General features: G+C 41.2%; 1 protein-coding gene across 1 annotated transcript; it reads left to right on the forward strand.

Annotated features, from left to right (window-relative positions):
• Window positions 1-458: 458 nt before the first annotated feature.
• SLC39A8 (solute carrier family 39 member 8) lies at window positions 459-26,915 on the forward strand. The gene is made up of 8 exons (XM_009908862.2): window positions 459-688; window positions 6,924-7,092; window positions 12,488-12,657; window positions 13,248-13,370; window positions 14,824-14,991; window positions 22,578-22,785; window positions 23,266-23,450; window positions 26,403-26,915. Exons 1-8 carry the CDS (start codon window positions 521-523, stop codon window positions 26,547-26,549), a joined length of 1,338 nt encoding a protein of 445 aa, XP_009907164.2. The 5' UTR covers window positions 459-520; the 3' UTR covers window positions 26,550-26,915.

Consider the following 26,915-nt stretch of genomic DNA (forward strand, 5'->3'; position numbering starts at 1 on the left):
CGAGGGGAAGATCGAGGTGGACTGAGATCAGCAGGTGTGCGCCCAGAAATAGTGCCAGAACACTTAAGGAAAGGCTCTGCGTTTCCAAGGATGAGTTTGTGACCCTTGTCCCCGGGGCCAGGGCTGGCGGCAGCAGAGAACTTTGCATCCTCCCCTTCTGCCCGCACGTGTGGCCGTTCCCAGACGGCCCCGTGCCACCCTCCTGTCGTGACAGGGGGCTGCCCTTCGCCCGCGGCACTAGGTTTGATGCTCCGTCAGCGCCCGCCCCTGCTCTGGGGACCCAAAGGCGGGACAGCCCCCTGCCGCGGACTCCCGCCGAGGCTGAGGGATTGCAGCAGGGGAGCGGCGCCTGCCCCGTCTCCCCACTACGCCCCCCGGGGAGGGGCCGGGCCGGGTCGGGCCGGGCGGGCTCCGCTCCCGCCCTGCAGAGGCGCGGGCGCGTGGGCAGAGACGGCGTGAGGGCGGTGCGGAGGGGCAGTGCTGAGGCAAGCGACAGTCGCCACGTCCCGTCGGGTTGGAGATGCTCGGACCCGCCGCGGCCGCGACGGCTTTCACCGACGATGTGCTGCGCGTCTTCGGGGTCAACCAGAGCCTGTCGGCCGGGCAGCTCTCCTCCCTGCTTCAGCAGCTGGGCGCCGCGCCGGCCCTGGGTGCCGTGCTGCCCCTGGCCCACCTGCACCACAACCAGGTACCGCGGGGAGGGCGGGGAGGGCGGGAGCCGGCTTGTGCGGGCTCCGCGGCGGCGCTGGTGGTGAGGGCCGGGCTGCAAACGCACGTCCAGGAGCGAGGGCGCCGAGCCGGGTGGGCAGCTCCGTAGTTAAGTTTCGTCGCCGTCGTGTTTCCCCATGTCAAGCGGGGAGGGAGAGAGCAAAGGTCTGCTGAGGCCCTGGGTCCGGGTTTTGAGCAAGGGTACCGGTCCGCTGGTGAGAGCAGCTTGAGCAGGGGAGAAACTGCCGACCCTCGGGGAGCTGCTGCAGTGCGGGGCTGCCCCTCTCTCCGTTGCTCAGCAATTGAAGTGGCACTTATCCTGGGTAAATAGCATCTAGAGAACGGCAAAAACGGTTTGAAAATCAGCTAGCATTTCCTTCCTGGAGCTGTACAAATAAATCTCCTGGACTTGTTAAAATACAGTTGTGTGATAGCACAGACCTGATTATAGACAGGTCTACTCGTGTGAAGAAACGTAGTGAGAAACTGTCACATCTTTCAACTAAATGAGGGCTAAATGAACACCCATCTATTAAAAGCTGTTTTAAATCATGTTTAATTTAGTTCTGAAATATTACTGGAATATTATCTTTCATGAAGATATTTTACTTTGTTTAGTGTCTCCGTATAAAACTCAGACCTCATTGCTACTTTTAAAGTCTCTGTAATTTTACATCTCTGTAGTGTTGTAGCCTAATATTTTTTCCTTGAAGGGAAATCTTGAAGATCGTGGAGATTTCCTTATGCTCAGGGATAAAGGACACAAAGTCAGTCACAAAAATGAAAGGAAAGCAGGAATGAGTATTTATTTACTCTGGCTGGTTCCACTCCCTGGGAAACCGAAGAGCCATGGCTTTAAGGACCTTGGGGTAGTTGCTTTTTAGCTTGTTCTATGAAGAAGATGAACCATGGATTAGCACCCTTTGGTTTAGAAAGGGTGCAATTCTGATGCCCTTAGCAGAGGTTTAATTGGGAGTTAATGCCACTGCAGTCAATGTAGTATTCAGTGCAAGGGTGGCAATACTCAGCAGTCACAGCTTTCAAATTTCACAGACTGCATGCTGTTCCAACACAGTGTATTAAAAGCATAAACATTCCCAGCCACCCTTGCTAAATACAAGTTTGCAGTGTTGCATGTGGCCATGAAAAGGAGCTTTCTTTAAAAGGGCATAGAAATAAGTAAATTCTTCAGCGCTTCAGGTTTTGCCTCCTCAAAAGCACGTAGCCCTCGTACACAGGCTTGGCACAAGCTACAGAGGGAAAGAAAAGTAATGCTTTTTCTTCTGACTGAGAATGTGTGTTCCTCCTAAGTCATTTGAAGTTTAACAATTTTAACATTTTTTTTTCCCCAGGTCTTTCTAGTTGTGTCTGTTTTGAATAATACCTTCCTGAAAAGTATGTAGTTTTTTTTTCTGCGTGACTTGTATTCTTAGCGAAGATTTGCCTTACAGCTGCTTCATCAGCTGGTGCATTTTAAGCAAGTGCCTTCTCCTTCCTGGCTTTTGATCCCTTGTAGGTAGATAGATGTTGGGTGTATCAGTGACTGCGGGCAGGTGGTGCATGCAAATCTGTACTCATACCAATTAAATCACACGTGACTCTTTGTGCTTACAAGTTATAATTTAGAGTATCTACTGGTTATGACAGAAGACATAAAGTGGCCTAATCTAACTGTGTATTGGAACACACCTGAGGCCTAAGCTCTACTGATTCTTTGTGGAGGAAAATAAATACCTCTGGAGGGTAATTTGGCTCTTCCTCAGGTAGGGTGACTCTATTAAGGCTGCAGAAATACCTGATTATAGGAGGAAACAAGATTTATCTCAGGCTTTCAGTTTTTAACTTCAGTGTCCAGACCCAGTGGAGTGACTCCCAGGTCTTACTTCTGATCCCTTCTCCATCAAAGAATCCCACATCCAAGCTTGAAGTACTTTTTTTTAGTGGAGAGCTCATCTGTAAGGGACAGGCGGTACAGCATTTAAAAAACTGGAAGGAAGGAACATTCTCTGTTAGTTTTATCCCAATATTGGGGTTTAGTTTAAATGTTTCGTTCATAGCAATTTTGGTAAGCCCAGTAGTCTCACAAGGGAAGAACTACCAGAAATGGATCCTTTTTCTTAAAGATTGAATGAGTCTAGATGTGTAAGGCAGGAGAAGGTGGATGCTTGATTTCTGTGGTCCTTTGATACCAAGTTGACTTGAAAAGACAACGGAGAATTAAAGAAATTACCGCATTTGGTGATGATAATGTTTGAATGTATACTTGTGTAGTCATTTATAATAGTATGTCCTAATTACAACTTGAGCTTTTTGAAAGAAGAAGGAATGGTCTGACAATGTTGATCCAACACCATGATCTGACATTCCCTGTACAGTGAGAAGATAGAGGGTGGAACAACTAAGCCTATTTAAGTGTCTTATTCCTAGAAGATCTGCAGCAAATTTCAGCATTCATGGCTAGTTTTCAGCTCCCAACATGAACATGTTCATCTTGCAGCTGCCTTGAACATGTCAGGGTGTGTGTGCAATCCCTAAGGCATGCAAGTGCATTCAAGCAGCTTCATCTGGTTTGACTCTTTCTCATGGAGTGCTGCTTACTGAAGGCATGATTGTCTCCTAGCATCCAGTTCTTACCTGTGCTGAGTGGCAAAAAGGTGTCACCACATAAGCATGATGTTTCGATTTGTTACCAAGTTGAGGAAGGCATAGTTGTATGTCTGTATTTTGCCTTATCCAAGCTCAAACTAAATGAAAAGTGTTAAAAAAAAAAAAAAAAAAGGCTGGTCCAGGTGGGGATTCACTTCATTTTTTTTTCCTTTGCTGTTGCTACAGTGTGACCCCCTGCTCAGCCCTGTTGTGGGCTAGGCTAGTATCTAATCTGGCAGGACCTAGAAACTGTAGTCCAGGTTGCTTTAGGGTATCTTAGTACTTCATGTGTGGAATGAATGCTAGAGATAAAACAAAGGGAGAGCAAAGATAAGAGCATGCAGAAGATCAGAAAAGGGACTCAAGCATTTACAAGGTGGTTGGTACTGTAGCATTTTTTGTTAATTTTCATTTAGAAAGTTATTTCTGCATTTTTGCAAAGTTACCCGTGTTATTTTTGTGTGAGAAGTTATCCTGTCCTTTCTTTCAAAGGATGTGTTAGACTGGCATCTGCTTTTCATTGATAAGGGCACTGGTGTAAAGAAATTCTAGACAGTTTGTCATCACTTTAGCTAATTTACCAGCTTAAAAAATAATTCCATTTTGGTCAATCAGTTTTGAGAGAGGCTTACTAAGAGAAAACTAAACATCTGTTTAGCCCAGTTGATACTTTATTATTGTTTTCTTTTTAATCTGAATTTTTTATTGATTTGATGAAAGCATTTATTAAATCATATTTTTAACAGTTCAGGGACATGAGGAGTTGTATCTTTTCTGCAGTGTTTGTTAAGCACTGGGTGACAGTCTCCTCACTCTGACAAAGCTTAACAGCAGGGGACAGACGTGACAGTAGCTTTGGTGAGCCAGGATGTCAGTCTCAGCCCCCTCTACTATGCAGCTAAATTTCAATTCTACTGAGATCACCCATCAGTCTTACAAAATAAATAGGTTATGTCTTTTACAGCAATGTGGCTGTCTTCGTGTATTTATCTTCCAAAGATAAATGCAGAGTTTTGCAGTGTGCAAACATGAGTTACCCCAGTCCAAGGCTTCAAATAGATTTAATCTTTTAATTAATCCTTTAATTGTTGCAGTGAACTCATGCAAGCTTGTTTTTTAGCTCTTGGATGTATGTAGGAGTTTATAGAGAGGATGAGGTGACTTGCAACAATGAGTCATTTATAAGAATCATTATCCTCTGGGTTTGTCCCTGATCAAAATAATAATAGTAATTAAATAAAATGCTCTTTCTCATCTTCACATAAAAGACCTTTTGTCCAATGGTATTTTTCACTTATTTGCTTGTTTGTAACCAAAGTTACAGGTCTCAAGGTTTTTTTTCTCTCTCTCTGTAATCTGTTTTTTGATCTGCAATGTGGCTTGGATTTTTTTGAGCTAATATTAATACAAATATACTAGTGTTTTAAAATACTAGTAAACCATTCAGTAACACAGTTAACAGTGATTTTTTTTTTCATAGAGATCATTATGCCATGTATTCTCAGCTCCTACTGGCTTGTTTTTCTAATGGCTTTTCCATGTACACTTCCAGGAATGCCTTTATGAGCCAGTGATACATGAAGCACCATATATGAACTATTCTTATAGACTGTGACTATCTGCTCTTTATTTCACACTGGACACATTAACCATGGATTTTGCATTATTCCATAATTTTACATTTCCATAATGCAAAATTCATAGTAAAATGATTAGATGTATAACTACTTTAGAACCAGAGGTTCATGTGTTGGGTTGTTAAAGACTGTATCTTCAGTCATGATTTCTCTGTGCATAACTTTCATTGAGATTAATGAAGCAACATATTTAAAACAAAACAAAAATCACCATGGGAGGCTGTGGATGCTTTCTCCCTGGGGGTGTTCAATGCCAGGTTGAATGAGGCCTTGAGCAGCTGAGTCTAGCTGAGAAGTGTCCCTGTCCATGGTGGGGAGGTTGGAGTAGATGACCTCTAAGTTCCCTTCTAACCTACACCAGTCTATGATTCTATGATTTTTCTGTTATCAATCTATCTATCTATCGATCTATATTATATGTGATACTTTGACATTAGCAGTGACATTGAAAGGTGAAAGACTATGCACATTGCTGTTACATATTTGAGTCTTTAAGGTTTCCTGGCCCTAAAAAAAGCATTCTCAGTTTAGGCACGTACTTGAGTGCTCTGCTAAACTGGGTTGTTGAAGAGAAAGGACAGAAACATCCTCCACGTAAGTTTAACTGAAATCACTTGAATTGGCTTGCATGTTCCTCTCCTCCAAGCTAAATCAGCAATACTCACATTCAGATGGTGTGTGCATGCCTTTCACCTTTTGCACGGTATTATAAAAATGTTTATTCATGGAAACAGAAGCAGATCTGCCAAAGGAAATGTCTTGCAGTTGCTTTGGCTTATCTCTAGATGGAATTTACTGATCTGAATTATTGGAGAAGTGGTGTGGAATCTGAAGGCTAGCACAACTGAAGAGAGCAGGGAGTGACCGCTTGTTTTTATTTTGCTAAGGCTTCCAGTGCTGCCCTTTTGCAACCACGCTGAGATTTGCTGCAGGGAGAGTTATGCTCAAGTTCGATGCCTCTCACAGAAAGAAAATGTTTGACTTGGGTTTTATCTTGACATTCAGCCTTTGTGTGTGTTTATTGCATAGAAATAAGCCAGATTGCTTCTTTAAACCTAAGAAAGAACATTTCTTCCTTCTTGATCGTTGTGGTAAATAATGAACGTTAGTAAACAGAAAATGTCAGATGAAAGACTTCAGCAATATAGAACATTTCATATGAAAGTACTGAATTTTTCTGCAGATGTGTGCTTTAAGGCATTCCATGGTTTGTCTTTTTGATGGACAATGATGTCCAGAGCAACCAGCCCTGCCCCCAGCTTGGTTTAGCACTATTAAGTGTATTTATCCTTGACCTATTAGATACTGTTGTGTCCTGAGCTGAAGGCAAAATGAAGATCCCGAGTAAGAGTTTTATCTCCTTGGAGTATGGGATGGTTTTACAGAAACAATGGTTTTATAGCAGTTATTGCTATAAAATGAATGAAAACTGTTGAGTGCTGCCAGCCTTTAGATAATTTCTAAGCTGCTGATTTGGGGTGATAAATAAGAAGCATTCTTGTAAAGTAGAAGTGGTCACTTACATGAATAAGCAGTCATTGAATTACCAGTAATTTTCTGATGTATTCTGTGTCTGTGATTTTTAACTCTTACCTAGTCTGCTCCTAAATGAGATCTTAATTACTTTGAAGCTGTTTTTCCAAATAATGTATTGTGAAGTTTAACTGTTCTGTGTCCTAGGGTGTAAGATTTGCAAATGTGCTATTTAAAAGACGTTCCACTGATCTGTGATTTACTTAAAATGCTTTCAATCACTTCTGCTTCACAGGAAGCACTCAGAGTGTCTTCATGCACAGCCTACAAACACTGTGTGCACTTCCTTGAGAATGTGTTGTGGTATTTTCATGTTGTCGTTGTTGGGTGTCTCTGTGTGACTGACTTTATTTGCTTTGCATTAATATATTAAGTTGTCAAAATCTCTTTCTGTTCCAGTGCTTGACCGCTGAGGAAATTTTTTATTTACATGGAATACCAAACAACAGCCATGTATCAAATTCAAGATTCTCTGCAATATGTCCTGCTGTCTTGCAGCAGCTAATTTTTCACCCATGTGATCGTCATGAAGGCTTTGTGGATACATCTAAACCACATCCTTTAGAAGGTTAGTTAATATTAAATGTATTAATATTGTGACTGGAGTGGCAAAATTAATTCTCCCTCTTGCATAGGGAAATAGTAAGCATTTGTCATGTATAACAGGAATATCTTGTTTAGGAGGAATAGTTGTAAAGTGGGAACATAAAATGCTATTTCAGGTCAGTGGACTATCTAAACAAATAACCTATCTCTTCACAGTGATGTGTTCAAAATGTGTTAGAGAAAGGTGAAAGAGTAGCTGGTTAGGGAATAATTTGCCCTTTAAAGAAAGAGTTTTTCTGGCCTGTTTCATTTGGGTAATGACTTGTGCCTTGAAGCATAAGGACTCTTGCTGCTTAATATGAGAGAAGATGGAAGTACAAAGGGAACTTTATGCAGGTGATTTGCAGTGGGAAATCAGACCTGGTGGATTGTGCATGTATCAAGGCAACTCAACGTGAAATTTCTAGGGGTTTGCATTTGAGTGGAATTATTTGCAGGTGGAAGTCATGGTGACATCAGGGAGCCAGTGACTACTTTACTGAGGAAAAATACTCATATTCTTTCCAAACTCTGACTCCTGCTTTCATGTCATCTGCTATGCTGACCCCTCTACATGGAACATTGTTACATGGCTAAGTAACCTGAATCTCCTTTCCTTCTGTTCACGCTATTATTTCTGTATTGTGCACATAAATGTGTAGTGCAGTAAAACATGTGGGACTGGGAAGATTGATCTGGTTAATGAAATCACTGATATGGATCAAATATATAATAGCCTATTTATTTGGCTCAGTATTCCAAATCAATTTATTATTCCAGGGTGGTCAGCTGAATCAAAGTTGAAAGTTAAGATGTTGGATAAGCAGGTGCCTAATGTCAGTACTTGTGAGCCGAGATAGAACAGTGGTTTTCATTAGTTCTGAAATACTAGTATTAAAAATAACATTCTGATTAATAGAATTGATGCTACTTAGTAAGAATTATAGATAATTCTTAGAATTTAGCTGTGAGTGAATAATTAGAATTATATTTGATAATTACTGAAACCATGACATTAATTTACCATGATTGTTCTAGATTGCTTTATATCATCAAGAAGTCCATAATACCTGCACCAGAGGGCAGGAGCTGTCCTTTTCTTTGTTTTTTTGAGGCCATTTAAATAGGTAGTACATAAAAAGCTTGACCTGTAGTTAACCTAAGCTATTTAGACCATCCCTCTTGTTTTTCTTTTATCCTGCCAGCTCAGAAGCAACGTCCAGTAGCCAGATAAGGAAGGCAGCCTCCTTGCTGTTTCTCTCTTAGCTGCAGTAGAAGAAATCGGCAAGGTCTATGGTTAGGGTATTTTAAACCCACAAGTGTATGAGGCTGTGACACAGTGGTACCTATTTTGAAGGGAGTTTCACAGAAAGGCGCAGTGCCAAGTGCAGATGTGGATTTATGCATACTCCCATCCCATCACAAAGTTAATTTGTATTGTGGCAGCCTTGAAACCAGCTCATTGCAATTGCTGCCCATGAAGCAAACCCCTCTATGTGTATTTCCAGCTGTGCTTATGTGAATTTTCTGCCCAGGAACTCCCATACACTCAACAATATTCTGTCTCTCAAAAGACAGAAGACATAGAGAAGAAACCAGTACAGTAAGCTTTACAGAAGAGCTTCTTGCAATAAAAAGAAGTGCTGCTGGATCAGAGTAGAAGCTAAAGGGCAATATGTAGCAAGTCCTCTTCCTTAGGGTTTGTATAACTCATATCTAAATGATACTTGGAGCAAACTTATGTCCTTCCCTTTCTTGCTTCTTTGAAAAGTAATAGGGAGGTGTATAGAGATGCCTGAAATAGCTGCCAATGCTCAGTGTCGTTCTTTCTGTCCAAGACAGACAGGTTCTATGCTCTCTGCTTGCCTTCTTCAGAAAGGTATTCGTACCCTTACTTCCTCTTCTTCTCAGGACATTGCTAAGGAAGAGCCTGAACCTCTCAGGAAGGCCCAGGGCAGTCATCCCCACTTCTTATATAGAACAATGCTGAGCAGTAGTGTCCTAAGGAAGCATCATAGGATCATAGGATGTTAGGGATTGGAGGGGACCTTCAAAGCTCATCAAGTCCAACCCGTCTGCCAGAGCAGGACCATAGAATCTAGCACAGGTCACGGAGGAACACATCCAGATGGGTCTTGAAAGTCTCCAGAGGAGGAGACTCCTCAACCTCTCTGGGCAGCCTGTTCCAGTGTTCTGTGACCCTTACAGTGAAGAAGTTTCTCCTCATGTTGAGGTAGGAACCTTCTGTGCTGTAGTTTATATCCATTGCACCATGTCCTATCACAGAGTACAATGGAGAAAAGCCTGTCCCCTCCCTCTTGACACCCAGCCCTCAGATATTTATATACATTTATTAAATCCCCTCTCAGTCTTCTCTTCTCCAGGGTAAACAGTCCCAGGTCTCTCAGCCTCTCCTCATAGGGCAGTGCTTCAGTCCCTCAATCATCCTGGTAGCTCTCTGTTAGACTCTCTCAAGCAGAATCTTTTCCCTCTTGAATCAGGGAGCCCAAATCTGGAAGCAATATTCCAGGACACCTTACTTGCACTCTGGCCATTTGATTTTTTTCATTTCTTGTGGCTTCAGGTATCTTGGTGGTCTTTTTAGGGCTACAGTTCTAGAGAGAAAGAAGCTGAAGCTGACTGCACCAGTATTAGGAGAGCCGAGTGTGTGTCTAAGCAGAATGCTCTGTTCTGGTAGATAAAGTCAGAGTAGCCAGCTTTCTGAGATGCATGGAGTCTTTAACGCTTAATGTGAATGGAGTCCTAGTGAATAAACCCAATGCTGAGACAACAGTGCACACATGCTATTGTGAAATACAGTTTGTAGTGCAGGAGCATTGGCAACTTGGAAATGTTACCACTTCTTCCCCCGCCGACTTGTGCTATTCTTGAGCTGCTGGTTCCTGTAATTGTGTAATTATGAAGCAATCTTATTTCTTTTTCTTTCCAGTGAGACTGAACTCAAAAGCTTGTTGCAAAGGCCCAGGACCACCTCTTCCTGGAGAACATATAAGAAAGATTTTAGATTTATTTTATTCCTTTTAAAATTTCATTAAAGTAGTCCCCAAACTATTGAGACTGACTGCAGGATCTGTGGAATGTGTAATGTAGAAAATAATTACTTTATTCTTTGATTGTCTGAGGTTATTTAATAGCTTAATTTAATTCTGCACTTTGTGAGTAGGTCAGAAACAAGATAGAATATGTTAAATCCCATAATTGTTTGGGACATTCTGGTCTAGGACAGAATTTTAGAAGTAAAACCACCTCTGTCTTCTGGCATCCCTAATACTTACTCTTTTTTCTTCTTTTGTGACAAAAGTAAATACTGCAGCCCAGTAGATTAGAGTATGTCCCTACTTCCCCTTGCATGAAGTATAGAAAATTGTGCTAGATGATTGATTAATAACCTGCACTCAAAGTTAAGTGTCTTGGTATGTTGTGCTGTTCTGAGCAGAGAGTACCAGCATGAAAGTCACAGCCCTTCTTGCTGAAGTGTATAGTGCCTTGAGAACTTCTTTCCCAGTTCATCAACGACCTGTCTTTCTGTGCTTGGCTTTAAGCTCCATTCTCCTGTCATTTTTGTCATCCACCTATCGACACAGTTTGTAAATGTATCCCCTTTTTCTTCTGAAAAGTACTTAGTAATTTTTTTTTAACCTTTTGTTTTTGAAACTTGTTCTGATGTCCTGTGTCAGAAGTAATGTGGGCAAGTACACCGAATGCTTCATAGCTGGTAAACGAGGCTTTGATATTGTTAACTGGGTTTAAAATGGCCATTTTGCACAGAACAATGAGTCGGAGGTGTCCGGGTATTGAGCTGAAAGATTTACAGTAATCCCAAACTGTAAACAGTAGTTTGTGACTCATGATGGCATTGAAAGCCCATTGCATTTGTTTGTTACAGATTTGATTTCAAAAGTAAATTTACAAGCTTAATTGCAATTTATTTTATTGGGTGTTAATCTCCCATGTAGCTTAGTGACTCTATCCATATCTAGTTGTGTGGTTTTCCCGCTCTTGGTCTCTCTCAAAATGGCAAATGAATGTTCTAACTGGCATGGATTTGCCTTCTGCAAATACTTAAAATGTTTCTGGTGCATTCTGTTCTTACTGTAATACAAAATTTATTACATGTAGAAATTGTGGCACTGTGCAAACAAAGTAGAGCTTTCCAGTTGCAGTGAGGAATCCAGCTTAGCATGTTTGCTGATTGTATTGCAGGAAAGTCAGGCTGCAGATCATAATCTGATCTGTTAGTTTCTGCTATGCAGAAAGCAATTTGTGGTAACCTCTACATATTGTAAGTTTATAATGACACAACTTCCTGGATTGTACCATGCTGTCCTGATATAGCCATATAGCCAACATTGTGTTTGCTTTGATTATTATTTGTTGATAATTTTGATAGACAAACCCACTGACTGTGTATAACTTTCTGGGTCTGTGGCATCACCTCAGGCAGTGTAGACCTCTTCAGTGCAACCTTGAAAGCTTTCTTCTGTGCTCACAGGGACTTAAGATTTCAATGAGAAAAACATCAGAGGCACAACTTTCTGATGGTTGTGAACAACAGCAACCCATATTTCAGACTCCAGAACAAGTAAAATACGGCTTTGTCCTGGGGTCTGAACTCTAAACATTTGAGATTGTTCTTAGGGTGAGGGAAGCCAAGTTATGGTGGACTCTGCTGGATTTACCTCTTCTTAGGAAAGGTTTTCTCTGTTGTGTACCCAAGGCACATTTTGAACTCAGAACCTCCTTTTTATTATGTGATTCCAGTCCTGTATTACGATAATCTGTACTGTCAACTAGCTGCCACCTCATATGTTTGTTGAGCACTACTTTGAATTAGAGGAAGAGGAGGAGTGTTTAGAATAGAAAATTGCCTCCTGAGGATGATTTGAAGGACTCATGCTTTATCAGGAAAGATTTTTGAATCTAGTACAGCAGGGACAGCAGACTTTCTTTCTTAGATTTCTTTAGGAGTAAATGACAATTGCGTTTAATTCCTGTTTTAGTAAGCTTTGTCTTATAGCTCCTTTGACTGTTTGCCTAAGCCTTATTTTTCACCCTTCACTAACTGTAGAGAGACCTGATTTAGACGAGCAGCAGATGGGCTGCCCCAGATCTTATACTTGCACAGTTTCTATTTTTAATATCTTAGTCCCAGACAATGCTTCCAGATACTTTCTTTCTGCAGGTATGCATCTTAAGTATCTATGCATTTAAGATTTTTGTATTTTCCAAGTGGAGCTTGAACCAGGGAACCTCTGTTTTCCCCAATTCCGCGCCAGTGTCGTTGTTACAAAAATCACAAACAGCTTGAAAAGGGTATTGTACTAAACTATTTTCAATTTCTGCTTGTTTATCCACAGTTTGGGGATTTGGCTTCCTGGCTGTGACTATCATTAACTTGGCATCACTTCTGGGATTGATCTTAACTCCTCTCTTAAAGAAGTCATATTTCCCCAAGGTTTTAACCTACTTTGTGGGCTTGGCCATTGGTACTCTCTTTTCTAATGCAATTTTCCAGCTCATTCCAGAGGTAAGCAAGGGGAATCATTGCTTGGTTTGCATAACAGTTTCTGAAGTACATGAATTTTAGAAGCAAGTTGCAGTGGGGGCTCTGTGGGTTGCGGTCTCCAAAGAGTTGTGGGTGTGTTTCAGTGCTATTAGTTACCATCACTTTTTGGCTGGTTGAGCCATCAGGAACCATGTCTAGTTGTACCATGGGAGAGACCAAGGGCTATTTTGCCCCTAGACAAGAAGAAATGCATTGGATAAAAATCTAGTGAACTTCAAATGGCTACAGGTTAGCTTTCCTCCTCTTGCATTTTACTGCTACATTCTACATGTGAAATTCTACTGAATTAAAACACTGTGAACATTTAATTCAAGTTTTTAAAAAAATACCTAAAAACCATAAGGGTCTTTCATAATTCCAGCTTCATGGAAACTCATGGCTGGTAGAGAGACAGTCTGTATTTCAGAGGACTATCTGTGTGCATGGGGCCTTTGTTTGCTTTTATTTGCCTTTTTCTTTTTTTTTTTCTTCTTCTTACCCCCACCCCCCCACCCCCGGAAATGTACTAAGATTACAGACTAATTTGCATTGCTTTTTTTCTTCACTGTTAGGCATTTGGGTTTGACCCCAAAGTAGATAACTACATTGAGAAAGCAGTCGCTGTGTTTGGTGGATTCTATATTCTCTTCTTTGTGGAAAGGATTCTTAAAGTGATACTGAAGATCTATGACCAGGTAATGAAACATCTCACTAACTGGATAAGCCTTGCCTTAAAGTACCTGTTATTTTTTATGAGATACTCAATAGTTGAATAAAATGTGGGGATTTTTTTTCATTTGTATCTGAGGAATTTAGTCTTACCAGGCATTCTGATATATATATATGTGTATATATATATATAAAACACATACATATGTTTAAAATCTCTATATACAGGGAACTCCTTTTTTGAAGGAGTTGCAAACAGAGCTAGGAATAGTATCCAGGTGTAAATGTGGTCTTCTGTCACTGGTATGTGCTCTTGTTCACTCTCAGAGGCCAACTTATTGCTGTGCTAACTAAACAAAACAGAAAAAAAGTGGAAATGCTGCAGAGAATGAAGTCTGCCCATGGAGCTTCACTTTGGGCAGGAGAAATAAATGTGGTGTGATTAGCTTCTTAGTCATCTGACAAGTGTAGTTATGCTGACAGTGCCTGAATCTCACCCTCAGTAACTGCAGCTCTGTTTCCCCATGCTCTGGTACACACCCTGCTTTAGTGACACTGCAGTTACCCACACTGTGCAGGGCTCTGCTCTCTACCCATACGTCACACTACTTATTCCCTCTGGACTCATATGAACAATGCTGAATTTGTCTCAGAGAAGGACCTCTCAACGTTTTTACTCCTCTCTGCTTATGTCATGTGAAGCAAACTGACCTGTAGTAGGAACTACTCTTGTCTCACTTAAAATTTCCTCTCCCAAACTGTTGCTGATATTGATTATGAACATTGATCAATTCTTCCTCATTTCTAATAATGTCATCAAAGGAAAGAAAAAAAAGGAAAAACTTAGTTTGTTCCTCTTTAATTTTGGGAACAGTTGACAAAGGCTAATAATCTCTATTTGACAAGCTAAATAAGTATCTCACAGTATCACAGTAACTAAGGTTGGAAGAGACCCCAAGGATCATCAAATCCAACCTGTTCCAACAGACCTCACAACTAGACCATGGCACCAAGTGCCATGTCCAATCTCCCCTTGAACACCTCCAGGGACGGCGACTCCACCACCTCCCTGGGCAGCCCATTCCAATGACGAATGACTTGCTCAGTGAAGAACTTTTTCCTCACCTTGAGTCTAAACCTCCCCTGGCACAACTTGAGACTGTGTCCCCTTGTTCTGGTAGCAAATATTGATCACCTGTGGTCTGGTGTTTGGCTCGGGAAGTTCTGTATAAAGGTATCAAAATGAAAAATCCCCACATATGTTCTGATTAACTGAAAGAGAGAGATCAGTTAGGAGCTTAGAGATGTATGGAGTTCATTTAAACTTGTACTTACTGTTCAAAGCAAGGCAGCACTTGATGATCTCTGAGGTCTTTTCTAACCTAGTTCATTCTGTGGTGATGCCTCCACCTTTTCCTTCTAGGTCTCTGTTTTCTTAGGTTTGCTATTTTGCTACCTGCTTTTTTATTTGTCACCTAGACTGGCCATACTTACTGTGAAAATGGTGAACAGAATCGTTCTCAGGACAAGACTAACTCACCCAAACCACTCTCAGCCAGCAACGGGGGGACATGTTATGCAAATTCAGCCGTGATAGAGAGCAACGGAAATCTTGGTTTTGACAGCATCAGTGTGGTCTCGGCACAGGTATGAAAATGGTGTCTCTTTATTTATTTTATCCCTGCCAATTCTATAAATAACCATATCCAAGGGGAGAGTTAATACAGATGTTTGTTACTTCTGTCAGATTGTTGTAAACTTTAAAGCTTATAACTTCCTTCAGCCCTACAACAAAATGTGGGGTTTTGGGTCAAGCTTACAAGAACTGATACGTCCAGTTTGCAGCAAACAAAAAGAGCTAACTGATGGCGTTGTTGGGATGGGTAGGACAGAGACATTTAATTAGGTAATTCAGTTAATTTTGATGTTATTGTTTTGCTTAAAGAGTGATAGTGTGTCTTACTGTTACATGACCTGTATTGTCTTCCTGATTACATAAAGCCCTAAGTATGAGAACCTGATTCCTCTGCATCAATGATTAATGAGGGAAACTAGCACAGTAACTTTCATGCAGTATATTGTGAGCACTACTTGTCTTAGGTTCATGGCTGATGTTTGGACTCAATGATCTTAGAGGTCTCTTCCAACTGAAACAATTCTATAATTCTCTATTTGAATAGTATGGGAATTATGGAGGTAATATGTTGAGACAGAAGCCATTCCTCATGGTTTAAGTATTACAGTATTTCAGATTTGTTCTCTGTATTTCTCAAATATATTCATAGAATGGTTTAGGTTGGAAGGGACCTTAAAGATCATCTAGTTCCAAACCCCCTGCCATGGACAGGGACACCCTACACTAGACCAGGTCACTTAAGGCCTCATTCAGCCTCCAGGGAGACAACATTCACAACCTTCCTGTGCAACCTGTTACAGTGTCTCACCACCCTCACTGCAAAGAATTTCTTCCTAATACCCAGTCTAAATCAACCCTCATCAAGCTTTAGTCCATTCCCTTTTGTCCTGTCACTACAAGCTGCTGTAAAAAGTCCCTTCCCAGCTTTATTGTAGGCCCCCTTCAGGTACAGGAAGGCTGCTATAAGGTCTCCCTGGAGCTGCCTTTTCTCCAGGCTGAACAGCCCCAGCTCTCACAGCCTGTCCCCGTAGAGGTGGGTTCTCCAGCCCTCTGATAATTTTCGTGGTGCTCTTCCAGCAGTTTGATGTCCCTATGTATAAGTACAACTTTGTTCAGTCTGAGAAGAAAATGGAAGCAGAAAGAGAAAGTTCTGTGCTTCTTTACTCTTTTTCAGGTCCAGGAGAGTGCAGTACTCTCCCTTACTAAAAAAAAACCCCAGACTTAACAACAACAACAAAAATACCCCCACAACCCCAACCCACAGGCTAAGGCAGATTTTATCATAGTAAAGAATTCTATTTTACCACCCATGTTCTTTAACTGGTAATTTGTTTGTGGGGAGCAGTGAGGAGCAGGAAAGAAATCCAGAGGCAAGCCCTGACAGCCAGGTGAAAATCTGAGCGCTCTGCATTGGCCCTGCAAACTCATAGTGTGTTGGACTCTGCACATGGCTTACAGTACCAAAATGGTACCTGTCCTCACTGTAGAAATGTCATGAAGTGTGATAGATGCAGGGCATTTTAAAATCTAGGAGAAACACACGTACTAATTGAAATTGCCTGGGCACCAAGAGGGAGTTAGTACTGCAAGTGGTCCCTAAATTGTATTTTGTAGATTTATAAAACAAACAAAAGAACCTTCCACGCTCTGCAGGGACAGTTATCTCCACTGGTATGTTGGTTTTCTGCCCAGTTTACCAGAAATCTTATCTGGACCTATTACACTTTGGCTACCCATCTGCTTACACATAACGTAAGAATAACAAACTCATTCACTAGGGGAGGCTCAGGCTGGATGTTAGGAATTATTTCTTCACTGAAATGGTTGTCAAACACTGGAATAGTCTGCCTAGGGCAGTGGTAGAGTCACTGTCCTGGAGATGTATAAGCAGCATGTGGACCTACCAGCTCAGGGACATGGTTTAGTGTTGACCCTGCAGTTCTGGGTCAGTTTGGACTGGATAATCTTGAAGGTCTCTTCTAACCAAAGATATTCTGTAATTCTGTGTGATTCTTTATTTTGTAATAATCAATTTTAACTCCATAGCATTTGTTTATGTAAGTAGCTTACATGCAGGGCTTGTGATCATAAAGTATTGTCAGTCATCCTTTTACATCCATTCTTGATTTTGAGAGCTTAACATTTCACAGAGATTCTTCTCTCCTTATTTTGTTCTCTGAGAAGAATGGCTTCCATTCTTTCTTCCTCTCCACATCTCCAAAGAGAATATGTTGTATTAAAACCTCCTGAAAGTGACAGGGTAAAATTCATTCTGGAGCCAAGGGTGGCTGCAAGGAAATCCCAATGGCAGATAGCCTGCTCCTAGTATTCGGGGCAGCAACGGAAAAGCTAACATTAGTCTTCTCCTTCTCCAGGCAGGTTCAAAGGGGCCAAGAAGCCTTCAAATTCAAAATCATTAGAGGGCAGGGGAGGCTGAGGAGTTGGGATGGGGGGACACACAGGTGGAATAGTGCCATGTGGGTAGGTATGCATTCAGCTTTACAGACATTCAGTATTTCTGAGGGAACTCTTTGGTTTAAGCAAACACAGACCTAATAGAATTTTAATGTGTCCATGTGATCTAAAGCTTATTAGAGAGAACAAACACAGTGTAGCCAGAAAATGTCATGGAGGCTTTAAGGAGGGAGTTTGAAGTCTGATTCTGCCAAAGTGTGGTAGCTGTTTTCAGCCATGGGGATCCAGCCATATTCTCACTTTTAATGCCAGAAGAGACTCACTGCCAGAATAAATTTAAATGTTTAATTAGTCACATGCTTTCAGATTTCACTTGCAGCAGTAATTGCAACCTTGGAAACCTCTTTCATGCTTACTCCAAATTTGTATCTATCATGCATTAAAATTACATGGCTTGACAACAGGAACTTGGAAGAAAAGTTGTTCCAGAGACAAATTGCTGAATTCTGTACCCCCAAGTGCACAGTGTTTGGTAGCAGAACTTTACAGTGACTTTATTTATGCCCTGGAGACAGTGTCAGGATTACTTCTTGATCCTGTGGGCACTTCCAGAGGACGCATAAGGACATGTCTGAGGCAGTCAGAGATGCATTAGAAATAGCAGTAGTAATCTGATGAGATATCTCAGGATGAAATGAGAGAATTTCTCAAGTTTGGAAACAAAGAAAAGGCCATTATCAAAAACCAAAATAAATCAGGAGAGCAAAAATCCCAAGGGTGTGTTTTGGTTTGCTGTAAACAGTGGAGATACAAATACTACAAAATTCCACTGATAGTTAATAAAAGTCAGGCCTGATAGTCCAGATGGGTGTTGCAGAGCTTCTTAGTTAACATCTCTTCTTTGATGTCTGCTAAACTACCATGGCAAAGTGGGAACAGTCCAGCAGACACGGTTCTTTTTTGCCTTGGAATCCTATATGTTTGTAGGATTAAGTTTGTCAGTAGTCTGCCTTATCTGAAGCATTAAGAATATGTATTAGTTGTTCATCCTCTTCCATCAGACACACAATCTGGTGGAGTTCAGAATGGAAGCCCAGACAAGCAATGCCATTGTATTTTATGTGACTTACACATAAAGTCAAGACGTTATCTAAAATAGACTACAGGCAAGAATTACGATACTTCAGAGCTCCACGCTAAGTGGCAGCTAGCTGTGTATGTGTTACAGAAACCTCTCAGAATAAATGTGCAGTTTTTAAACTACAGTTATGTCTGCATTTTGAAAAAAATGGATCAAGCAAGCGATTTTTAGAAGTAAGTCAATACTGTTCTGCTAAACTAATTACAGTTACTTAAAGTACATAGATAAAACAACCCAGATCTCAGCACATTCTTAGTGTCAGTTCCATTCTTGATGAATTCAACAGCTAATTCCTAATAGCATTTTCATACTCAGTGTTCATTTTCTTCATACATGGATAGAAGGTTCAGTACACAGGTTTGTAAAGTATTTATTTGAACAAAAAAGCCTTTCAGACCAGATATTTATGTCTGTCATACATGTACAGTGGTTTGGACTGCCACTGGCATTCTCAGCTGTGCAGCTGATACCCCAAAATAGGTCCTTTACTTAGTTCTATGGCTAAGTCAGTTATGCCCCTACAGCCCTCAGAAAACTGTAGGCACACACATGGTTCCCAAACAAAACCGAGTATACTTTGGTCAGAACAACTATAAGTATCCACAAGTGACATTTTTGCATGTTTATGGTTTTTGTTTGTTTCCATTGCTCCTTTAGGAATAGGGTTGCAATCAATGGCTCAATGTCCATTTGGAGACCAGTGACAAGTGGAGTTCCTCAGGGATCTGTACTGGGTCCAGTGATGCTCAACATCTCTGTCAGTGACATGGAGAGTGTCATCAAGTGCACCTTTAGCAAGCTTGCTGATGACACCAAACTGTGTGGTGTGCTGGACTCACTTGAGTGCAGGGATGACATCCAGAAGGATCTTGACAGGCTTGAGAAGTGGGACAGTGACAGCTGCATGAGGTTCAACAAATCAAAGTGCAGGGTCCTGCATTTGGTCTGGGTCAGTCCCAGGCACAAATCCAGGCTGGGTGCTGAGTGGGTTGAGAGTAGCTCTGAAGAAAGGTGTATTAGATGGATTAGAAGCTCAACATGAGCCAGCAGTGCACTCATGCAGCCCAGAAAGCAAAATGTCTCCTAGGCTGCATCAAGAGGAGTGTGACCAGCAGGGCAAGAGAGGGGATTCTTTCCCTTTACTCTGCTTTTGTGAGACGCTACCTTGAATACTGCATGCAGTTCTGGTGTCCCCATCATAAGGACACAGCTGCTAGAGCGAGTCCAGAGGTGGGTGACAAAGATGATCCAAGGGCTGGGCTATAAGGATAAGCTGAGGGAGCTGGGGTTTTTCAGCCTAGAGAAGAGAAGACTCTGGTGGGACCTTATTGCTGCCTTCCAGTACCTGCAGGAAGCCTACAGGAAGGCTGGAGAGGGACTTTTTATAAGGGTGTCTAGCAGTAGGACAAGGAGGAATGGTTTTAAGCTGAGGGAGAATGGTCTGGGTTGGAAGGGACCTGCAAAGGTCACCTAGTCCAACCTCCTCTGCAGTAAGCAGGGGCATCCTCAGCTTGATTAAGCTGCCCAGAGCCCTGTTGAGTCTCACCTGGAATATCTCCAGGGATGGGGACTCAACTACCCCCCTGGGCAACCTGTTCCAGCGTTCCACTGCCCTTGTGATAAAGAGCTTGTGCTTCAGTGTGATGCCTTTGAGACACTGGAAGAGGTTGCCCCGGGAGGTTGTGGATGCCTCCTCCCTAGGAGTCTTCAAGGCCAGGTTGGATGAGGCCTTGAGCAGCTTAGTCTAGTTGAGAAGTGTGCCTGCCTCTGGTGGAGAGGTTGGAGTAGGTGATCTCTAAGCTCCTTTCCAACATAATCCATTCTATGCTCCTAAACTCCTTATAAAACCATTTGTGAAGATTCTTGGTACACGATGTGAGAATTTCTTGGTAATAGAAATTCCCAGAACAAAATCCACATCCACCTCTCTCTCTCTCTCACATGTGGTAGAAGTTGCTAATATATCTTTTCAAAATACAGTCTCTTGAGTTTAATATTGTTTCTTTATCAGAAAATACTTGTTGCTGTGGTTGCTGGGGTTTGTGTGTGTGGTTTCCAAAAAAAAACTCCCAGTGTTCTTTTTTAGTAGAAAAATCAATGAATTGCTTCAAATTTCAATCTGTGCATTATCTCAAACTCCCTTTCCTCACTGAACCTAGAAACATGCCCATGAAAGAAGATTCTGCTTTTGGCATGAATCAGGATGAGCTATAAACCAGTGCTTCTATCAGTTCTTAGGCAGCCTGAAGGATGGTCACCCGGGGGCAGAATACAACACAGGGGAACGGAGCTATAGCCCAGGGAGCTGGATGAATAGGTGGAAGAGCTTTGCTAATTATATTTGGATCTTCTTATATTCATGTTTCTTTTTACTTCCAGTTCCCTAATATATGTTTATTTTATGTGGCTTGCTTTGTAATACTTCTTTCTTAAATTGAAATTTGAGTTGCCTCTGTGGATTGAGAGAGAAGTCTATTACTCATCAGTGTTCCTATCTCAAGCAGAATTAGTACAAGTACAAATTAATCATCCCAAAAATATGGCTGACAGTCCCTGTGTGTTTAGATGAAAGATTGAGAGAGAACCTCCAAAAACTGAAGGCAAGCATTTAGTACAAATTTAAAACCTGTGTGTTTGAGTCAGCAGGGAGAGTTTCAGTTGTTGGATACCATCACTCGTTTTCACATCATAGAAGTATAATGTTGGGACTTCCTGTGCACTGAATGGGAGCTGTAAGTGTGCTTCATGGTGCTTGTGGCACTGCTTGACCAAGGCCTTATTAGCTGCCAGTGTCAAGTAGTGCCATAGGGCATGTCTCACACATTCCTGACCTAGACTTCTCTCCTATCCTAAGGCAACTCCTACATGTAAGGATGTAGTATGTCAGGTGAAATTCTGGTGAGCAAATGATGAGACAGACTATAGTGCTTGATCATTAAAGGATTTGTTAGAATTTCTTAGTGATTATATTTCTGTGAAGGTCAAAATTCAGTTGCCTGGCTGTGTTTGCTATAGCAAAATTAAAACAACTTGTGGTGTTCCTTTTAATGCCCAAAGAAAATGTCTTGGAATAATCTCTGACCTTTTCTTAAGGAGGAAGAGGTAGTTTTCTACACCCTTCTCCTACAGGAGAGGTGTATAAATTTGTCTATGGGCACACAGATATATATTTTACTACTAGTGTACTCCAGTAAGTAAGCACTAATTAATGCTGTATATGCAGACCCTTTTGTTTTTTAGAGGAGAAATACTATAATGATTGCAATTATTATGTAACTGCAGTGCCTGTGTGTGCAGAAATTTATCACAGTGGATCATCAGGAAGTTTTTAGGGGAGGCTAGTTTGCTTCCAGCTAAAGTGGCAGTTCTCTGCTTCAGATTTTCATTATTTCATGGCACTGCATGGCACTCCCACTTCTGGGAGGAATTAGTAATCTCTGGTGTGTCTGTGCATTGTAGTTTCATATTAGCTTGGTTTTGTGCTTGGAGACATCAGCCCACACTGTCAGAATTACCCACTGCTTTTTTTCATGAAACATGCACTTGGTAAAAACTAGAATACCTAGACATGACTACTATTGCCTAAAGTCAGTAATAAGGTTTATGGTGTAAGTGGAAGTGTGTCTGTATTCATATGCAGCTGGCTGTTAGTGCAGCAAGTAAAGTGTGTCTCTTGGGAGTGTGATGTACTGGTGGTATGTAACTAGTCCAGGTATGGTTTATGCAGGAAATGCAGGTGATGATCAGATCCTTTGGACTGTCCATGCTTAGGCTCCACCCACTATGATCTGATTTCTCTCTCAGCAGAAGGGCATTCCGGTAAAGATTTGTATTCAGAAGGGTGATTGGGCTCTGTATGTTGAAACAGATGTAGCAGCAGCAAAAATTTTCTGTTGTTTATTGGACCAAGCATTTTGGTCTCCAGATGCAGTAGTGCTTTATTTTATATTTGGTGTTCATTTAAAGACCAAAGTGTGATTCACTGGCTACTTTGTTCAGGGCTTTATGTAACTTTTATTATGTTATTTATTTTTTTTCCAGGAAGAAGTCACCCAAAGCAACTTGTGCAAGTGTCTTAAGGGGCGTCCACTGTCAAAGATTGGGACTATTGCTTGGATGGTGACACTGAGTGATGCTGTACATAATTTCATAGATGGTTTGGCTATTGGTGCTTCTTTCACTTTGTCCCTGCTTCAAGGGCTTAGTACCTCCATAGCCATCTTGTGTGAAGAGTTTCCTCATGAACTGGGTAAGGAATTTCATTCACCATGTTGTTTACTGTGGAAATCACTGTTGTAGGAGGTTGTGCTGGCCAAAAGTTGGCCCAGATTGAAAGAAAGTTTAGACAAATGAATGGAAAAAATAGTCATCCAAAACTTCCCAAACACCAAAATACACATCAAGCACAGAAGTTCCCCAAGGACAGGCGGGTGGAAGCTGGGATTGGATACTAGACAAGTATTATTTGCCCTGTTCATCCTTGATGAATACATTGGTGTATTTTATTCTTAATTAGTTTTTAAACCATTATAGGAAGTTTTTGTTCCTGTGGCATCACCTACTACTCTGGAATGTTTCACCTACCTCAAGTGTTGAAGGCAAATCCTCATAATTTAGTTGAATGACAAAAACAGCAAGGGCTTATAATTTGTACACAAATCATCTCTTCAGGCTTTCTTTTGAAATCAGCAAACAACCACAACATCATGATATTATCTGTTTCTTTCAGGGGATTTTGTCATCTTGCTTAATGCAGGAATGAGTACTCGGCAGGCTCTGTTTTTCAACTTCATGTCTGCGTGTTCCTGTTATGTTGGGATGGCTTTTGGAATATTAGTAGGCAACAACTTTGCTCCGAACATCATCTTTGCTGTAGCCGGTGGAATGTTTCTGTACATCTCTCTGGCAGATATGGTGAGATGTGATTTTACTTTTCATTTATTTGTTTGCAAGAAAACAAAGAGTGCATTTAATTCTCTGCACTAAAATTTAGTGTTTTGTGCTTCTCATGGCGGTGTCATCTACTACTTACTAGATTTTAAATCATAATGATGCCATTAATGGAGGTGCACAAATAGTTATGCTTATTCATGAAGCATGAAGGCCTTTCAACTTCACATGTAGGGCTGATCAGTTTATTGTTGGAAAGGAGCTTTAGGGAGAGACAAGCTTTACATGAATTTCAGCTGGTTTCATCAGTGAGTAAGAAGTGTGTAAATACTTGGGTTTAGCATTTTACGTTGGCAAAGTATTTCTCTTTATTATTTTCTAAAGGTTCAATTGTCTATTTAAACCATATTTTGAAAGAAAAGAAAAAGAAAAGATAAACAAAATTAAATGAAGTATTTCTTTTTGAGTAGAATGGAAGGTGTTGTGCAAAGTATCACAGTATCACCAAGGTTGGAAGAGACCTCAAAGGTCATGGAGTCCAACCTGTCACCACAGACCTCATGACTAGACCATGGCACCAAGTGCCACGTCCAATCCCCTCTTGAACACCTCCAGGGATGTGGCACCATTCACCACCACTCTCTGGGCTCGGCCCTCCAGCTAGTTCCTAACCCAGCACAGAGTGTTGCGGTCCAAGCCATGAGCTGACAGCTTAGCCAGCAGTTTGCTGTGGGGGATGGTGTCAAAGGCACACATTTAGTGATAATTTTAGAGTCATTTAAGTGAAAGCCCTGACATAAATTCTAGTTTAGTTTAAATTCAACAATGTTAACCCCAGTTTCTTGGTTCAGACTATTTGCTGAACTATTCAAAACAGTCTGTCTTTCAGTTATTTTTTTAAGTGTACTAGAAGACAGAAGCCAAAGCCATTGTGCTAAGGTCCATATTAGATTTAGGCTTGGGAAGTAAAAACTAGATTCACAGGCATTCAGTAATATTCCATAATTTACTCTTACGGTGATGTTTAATCTAAAAATGTGAGGGATCTTTCAAGAATTCTAAGTTTTATTATGTATCAGTGTTCTAAGAGCAGATGCATCTGCAAGGGTGTTTACACCTGCCACATGAGAATCCATGGGAGTGCAGAACTGGAAGAGTGAGGCCTGGCTTTGAAAAGTTTTGAGGCCCCAGTTTGGTTCTGCATGCATTTAACAAGTGTTTGTTCATACTCATGAATATGTGACCATTTCATTCAATCCTATTACAGTTTAGGCAGTAAAATAGGATTTAATAAGTAATAATGAACATACACATGAACAATATAAACAGTTTATTTCACAATTTTGCAGCACCTCAATTGCAAATGCTGTAGTATCACTCTTATGTAATGAATAGTTGTGTACTCCATGCTGTTATGTAAAACCTGTGGTATAAATTTGGAGTGTTTCAAATTAATCAGTTATTAAATCCATCAGAATAGGCAGCAATCTTTCCTTCGTATCTATTGTTCTATTCTGTGTCTCTCTCTGTCTCTGCTCCCCTGCTCCTGAATCTCTCTCTCTCTCTTTATAGGTTTTTGGATTTTATCAGTTACCTATCTGAACTTTCCTTCCCCCTGAAAAGTCTGAAATAGGGTATTCAAGTGCTCTCTGCAGAGATCTGGCTTTCTGCTTTCTGTTACAATTTTCACACATTTCTGTCCAGAAACAGGTAGGATTATCTGAAATGTAATTTCTTCCTTTTTCTGCTCTTGCTGTTCTTTATTCCTCTAGTATTGGCATAGTCCAGCCTCTGCCAGTAAGATCACTGTGTGGTAAGGCTGTGGACACATGAGAATGTGTACACTGAGGTGTGTGCACAAATGAGCCTTGTTGTATGGCATGAAGATGATCTGGTTTGTTGTCTTTGCCTCTTTTGCAAGAGGATGACGGAGCTCTGGAATGATTTCTGGGAAGGTTTGGCCACTTCCCACTAACATAAGTTTGTTCTTCAAGGGTTGCATTAACTGCAATGGCTGTTTCTGCCTTGTGAGATCAAAGAAAGATACTACAACTTATGAGTCACCCAGCTTGAAGTTGTCTAAACACACACTGAATTACAAACTCTTCATTGCATTCTGGCTATACTTCTCTCAGCACAACAGGAAAAGAGTTTAAAGAGTTTATTTGAGTGTGTTTGTCAAAATCCATGGCAGTTGACTTTATCTGTAGTAAACACAAACCCAAATCCCCTCATACAGGGGACTTTATCACCAGTGCCCATCTGCCCTCATCTCCATTGGCTCTTGGAGGAAGTATCTTTGTTTTTTCAGTTAACAGCAGAGCCATCATTCTTAGCTCTGTATCAGGCATCTTAATAGCAGCAAAATAGCAAAGAATCCCTTCCTTCTGCTGTAACCTAATACCGCATGTGCTCACTCCAGCTGCTTCTTTCTTCCTTGCTTTTTCACTGCCTCATCAGCCCCCCAGACCTATTTGTAACAGGTTTATTATTTCTGAGAGGCTGTCTGCATTTTCAGCTTCACTTCATTTGCTTATAGATAAAGCAGAAGAATCCTACTCTTCCGTTTCCTGAACAAGGATTTCTCTGTTTATACTAATGAAGGAAGAATCACAGCATTTAGCAATAAAGGGGCAAGACAGGGACCAACAACTGGGCCCTAGGAGACTGATGGATTCAAAGCCAGGAAAATTGCATGAGGCACAACCAGGTGGAATCACAGTAGAGAAGAAAAACAAATAAAACCCAAACAAACAAAAGAAAAGAAAAAAACAACAACCAATCACCACCAACCCAACATTTTGTTTCACCATCCTTGGTGAAGTGGTTTTTCAGGCTGATCAGGGTGACTTGTTCCTGTGGCTGCCTCCACCCCGTGTTAGTTCGAAGCAGCAAATACGGTTCAGTTCGTAATGCCTTAGGTTATGCACGCTGCCACGAGGTGGCAATGCTTACCTAAAAATTGCCTTTCTTCAGTTCCCAGAGATGAATGATATGCTGCGAGAGAAAGTGACAGGAAGAAAGATGGATCTCACATTCTTCCTGATTCAGAATGCCGGCTTACTGACGGGATTTACAGCTATCCTGATGATTACCCTGTATGCAGGGAATATTGAGCTATGAAAATGAGAGCAAAGACCGAGTCATGACTGAAGACATCAAGTCAATTACAAATGGAAGACACTTCATCCATAAAGGGCTGTTCATCTAATCTACTTTGTTTTTGAAACAGTGACAAGTCCCATCCCCCTTGCTCCCCATACAGGAAATTGGTCTTTAAGACTTGCGGTAAATCCAAATAGTAGGAGCTGGCAACTTTTGTACCGTGCCAAAGAACCAATTTAGTACTTTTTATTTCTACTTCAAATTATCTGAACTATCATAGAGAGAGGATGTTACTTGGCCAATAGAATTATGCAGTATATGCAACCAAGTGCAACCTAGGACCAAATGCAAGCTGAGCTCTTCAAGGAAGGCGCTTCATTAGAA

Source organism: Dryobates pubescens, chromosome 1, assembly GCF_014839835.1.
Source record: "Dryobates pubescens isolate bDryPub1 chromosome 1, bDryPub1.pri, whole genome shotgun sequence".
In the NCBI taxonomy this organism is placed as follows: domain Eukaryota; kingdom Metazoa; phylum Chordata; class Aves; order Piciformes; family Picidae; genus Dryobates; species Dryobates pubescens.